Genomic DNA, 4,428 nt, shown 5'->3' with positions numbered 1-4,428 from the left:
AAGCAGTAATGGAAGACCAAGCCACCAGATCAAAGCCCGAGTGGGAACGCTGCCTTCCAGTGTACACAGCAGCCTGGCACTCGGGGAGCGGGCAAGTCTGATCTCCGGGGATGGAAAACTATGAAAACTGTACAGATACTCTCACAGATGTGAGCTGCCACCTTCCGAAGCAGAGGTGAAAGGAGATTAACTCGTGTGGAGACACAAGAGTTCCTCTGCCTGTGATTTTCCTGCCACTGGGGTAGACGCTGGGGAGGGATGCTGGCTCATGGCTGTTAAGAGAAGCAAAATGCTATGTAGGAGCAGAAGGTGAATGTTTATTTTGTATTTCTACTTTGATTAGTCAGAATATTTGGTAAAGAGCAGCTCTCCCACTTCCCCCAGGGTGAGGCTAGGCTACAAGTGAGCATCACATCCACAACAGGAAAATGTATCACCCTCTGAGAACTCGATTGCTTCTCATGCACGCAAACATACTTGAAAATAGCCCCAAAAAGGTTCCTTCCCTCCCACAAGGAAGCAGCTGCAGAGAAATCTCAGCTTAATATTGACACCTCCAGCCTGGGGAGTATCCGATTTGCCTCCATTACATCTGTAGTTTGGAATAAAAAGATCCATGATGCCACAGGAGGGGGAATAGGCAACAATGAAGAAGGCAAACAGTGCTCTGTCCTAATTTCTAAAAGCCTCTGAAGACAAGAGGCACAGAGAGCTGCAGCAACGGATCGTCTAATGCTTCCGTTCTTTACCAGCCACAGTTAAAAGGAGGAAAAGCCTATTAGGAGGCTGAAATGTACCATGTAGCTTCTTTTCTGCAACGGTCTGCAAATCCTTGTGCTCCAAAGCATCTTCCTTGAGAGTGCTCACAGACACGCTACGAACAAGCAGAAGTACTGCCAATTGTTTTAGCGTGATAAACGCATTTAAAAGCTTTCAATATTTTTCTCTGTTTACAGGCACGTTCCTTGAGGAATTTTGACAAGCTTGCCAGAATGGAAAAGTTGCAAAATGCTTAACTTAGTGTCGAAGTTAATGCAAATTCTCAAGGAAGAAACCTGGGTATTCTTGGGGCGGTGAAAGAGGAAGGCAACAAACAAACAAACCCAAATCCCAGCTCCTGACAAAGTGAAACTGCCCTTGCTGTCCAGAGGCCACACAGGGCTGCTGCTCTTCAAGGTTTTGGCCATCCTAGAAGACACATGATGCTATTTCCACCTTCAAACCTCGACTTTCACACGTCTCACAGCTCCCCACAGCTAATGAAGCCTCTGTAGGAGGTGCCTCCACACACCCATGTCATGTATCTGAGGTAGAGAAGGACTGGGACACCTAGAGAGCGCAAAAACAGGAAGGGGAGTCTTTCTTCATACTGTATTAGCCCAATCCCTTTGCCCTGAGGCAATAAATCTCACAGATACCACCCTAATCTGGGCAACGGACTCTGGGAGATAATCTCTGCAGAACAGAGTCCTGTGGAAAGAAGCCAAGAGACCTCTGTACAGACAGCAAGTATTCCCCAAGCAGGGGTGGGATGGGGCTGCTACAGCAGATTCTGCCGGCCTTCCTCCATCTGATGCATCTTCTCACCATGGCACAACCTGTGCAGGCAAGGGCAAGCTAGGGCAGAGGGAGCAAAGGGAAATGCTTTGAGTGCAAATGAGGAAAAAGACCATTTATACCCCACAAAGTCAGAAAGTCAGCAAGTATCCCACCAGAACAAATGGGTGAAAAGCACTGAAACGATGTAAGTGGCTCACACAAAAAAAAGGTAATCTGGTAAAGAGCAAAATTATACAAGCCAGTAAGCACAAAGTATGAATAAAGAGCCTTTAATATTGATTCACTCACTCAATATTTCATGGAATTCACAACTTGCTCAACAGTGGAGAAATGAGAGAGAAAATGCTCAGTTTGGTCTGGTCCTGACATCTACAAGCTTAGACAAACAGCAGCATCGTCAGGTTTGGACTGACTTCATGTTTTAATAAAGACCCTGGCTGGTTTTAGCACTGTTCTCAGACCCGTTTGGTGCTAGAGCTGTACACAAAGGTGATGCAGGCTGGGCATTGAGAGATGCCCGCAGGAATGAGATTCCCTGCAGTGGAATCTGAGTAGGTAAGGTCTGGGAGCTCCGTTGAAAGCCTCACTTCATAAAAATGGAAAGAGATCAAAGCTGCTACAGATACCTCCCTGCATTGCAGAGAAAGGAACTGACATGAACACTTGACCTTAAAAAAAAAAAATGCAACGAAATTGCACTAAAATTGATTCAGAACTCACCAAACATGTTCCCGATGTGGCCATTCTTAGTCAGCGGTCGCAGTTCATTTTTTCCAAGTGCGTATTGTTTGTAGTTATCCCAAGCGAATTTCATCATCTGTAAAATGAAAAATTGAATGAAAGCGCTTAACAGAACTGAAAGTTTTCTGAACTTCAGCTCTGGGAATGAACAGGAGTTTCCCATTTACTGCTAAACCTGGCAACCAATGGCCCATTAATTATAAAATCTTACTGTGCACTGAACACTTGCGAATGGGGCTGCATTTGGCAGGTTGCTGAAGTCCCAAACTCATCACTCCTGCGCAGAACTCGGGACTGGCACATTTCAGAAGTACCACAACACTCCAAACACTGAGAGTCCCCTTTTTCCCTGGGCTGTGTGAGCCAAAGGAGAATTCTAGAAAGATGCGTCCATGTCTGAATTCCTCACATTGTTCAAGGAGTGTCAGTATTTCCGAATGGTAATTATATTGGGCTAAAAACGTACAGCCAAAGCTGATATATCCCTAAATATAGGTATGTTACCTTCTGAGTTTTTGCATTTCTTTGCGATAGCAACAGTGAAACTTGATCAAACTGTCAAACCACCCACCATCTGCCCACCTTGCAGCAGTTACACGTAGAAAGCAGCACCACCGAGGTACACAACACACTTAATGCTGTGGTGGGCAAAGGAAGAAATCAGTCCTTAGGGACTGACTGCACAGAGGTTTTATTTGTATTTATTAACAGAATATCTCCCCGAAGGAGAAAGGGGAGATCCGTGACATTTTGATATCTTCCTATCAAAACTCGAAGTGCTTTCTTAAGAGAGTCCTGCGGATGGGCTGGGTGATTTCTGAGAAACCCCTTCCAACTCAAACAGTTCCTTCTGGGACATTTGAACTGTCCTGCCTGGGCTCAGCTCATTAACCTTTTCCTGAGGACTGCAAGGCAGCGGGTTTGTGCACGTTCCAACACACACACCAGCACAGCCTTCTCTGTCCTCCTGCCCTTTTGGCTCCAGCTGGTAGGATAAATTAAACCTACAAGGATCCTCTCTGCAGCTAGGAGAGACTAGGACTTGTCAGCTTCTAAGGAGTGCCTTAAATAAAGCTCTCTTTTATAATCCGCACAGCCTGGCTCTGAGCAGTCGCAGCCCCGGCGTTGCAGTGACCTGCACATTCTTTGATTCAATCCCTGGAAAAAAGTCAGATAACAAAGGGGAAGAAGGCGGCTTCAGAGAATCGACAATATTCTCCATCAGCGCTCAAAAAAGATAAGAGTCTTCTAAAAATGCTTCACTCAAACAAGACATTTGAGAGAAAATGACAGTTTAAAACAAATCATTCCTCCACAGAGTGCCCCTGTCTAGAGGCTGCAACAGCGTTTGCTGCTCTATTTCAGAATCAGAATATGCAGGTTACTTTGGTCTGAAACTCCTGCTGTCATTTCAGTCCCTGCTTTCGTCCTTCCCTCCCGCTGTGTGTTTCACAAACCCAACATTGCGAGCCTCTGGCAGCATCCTCCTTAATTAGCGCACATACCCAAAAAGCCACATCACCAGACTTCTCCCCCCTCCCCTTTTCAAACATCAAGCTTCCAAAGTAAAGTTTCACAGAGCTGGTCATATGGACGAGAATAAACATTTGCTGAACTGATTGATAACATTCAGACTCCAACACCACCAGCAGAAGGAATGTTGGACAAACAAATAAAGTCAACTTGCCTTTTAAAAACTCAGTGTGGGATGGATTAGTCACTGGAGCGCTCTGCTCCGAGGAAACTAAATTATGACCAAGGAGGGGGGAAATAAAGAAGTCCTCCACAAAATTTACTCAAATCTCATATCACTTGGGGTGTTCCAGATCTCTGTGTTGGTTGTTTTTTGTTTTTTTGTTTTTTTGTTTCAGTGGCAGCATGATTCTAAATGGGAAGTTCTCATTCTTCATTAACGGAACAGGACAAACCTTTGAGGAACTCTGGACTCTGACAGTACCAAGCGAATGCTTTCATGTCTTAGAGCTTGATCCTGAAGTTTGCTGCAGGAAAGCTGGTGTTTCCATAAAGACAGCTGAGTGACAGGGCTGGTGCCCCAGAAAGGAAACAGCTAAGCGATCTCTTTGGTTCCTTTCTCTTCTAAATCGGAGCTGAGGAAGGAGGACCCAC

The 4,428-nt window shown here is 45.4% G+C and overlaps 1 protein-coding gene across 1 annotated transcript in view; it reads right to left on the bottom strand.

Moving 5' to 3' along the window:
• The window catches only part of MAN1C1 (mannosidase, alpha, class 1C, member 1), a 40,559-nt gene extending 38,182 nt beyond the window's left edge, over positions 1-2,377 (bottom strand). Inside the window, exon 1 of the mRNA XM_010077855.1 lies at positions 2,281-2,377. Within this exon, the coding sequence (XP_010076157.1) occupies positions 2,281-2,377 (97 nt within the window). The remainder of the gene's footprint in view (positions 1-2,280) is intronic.
• Between the last annotated feature and the right edge of the window lie 2,051 nt (positions 2,378-4,428).

The sequence above is a fragment of the Pterocles gutturalis genome, unplaced genomic scaffold (assembly GCF_000699245.1).
Source record: "Pterocles gutturalis isolate BGI_N339 unplaced genomic scaffold, ASM69924v1 scaffold14638, whole genome shotgun sequence".
Lineage (NCBI taxonomy): Eukaryota > Metazoa > Chordata > Aves > Pterocliformes > Pteroclidae > Pterocles > Pterocles gutturalis.
This window is presented reverse-complemented; position numbering and strand designations above follow the sequence as displayed.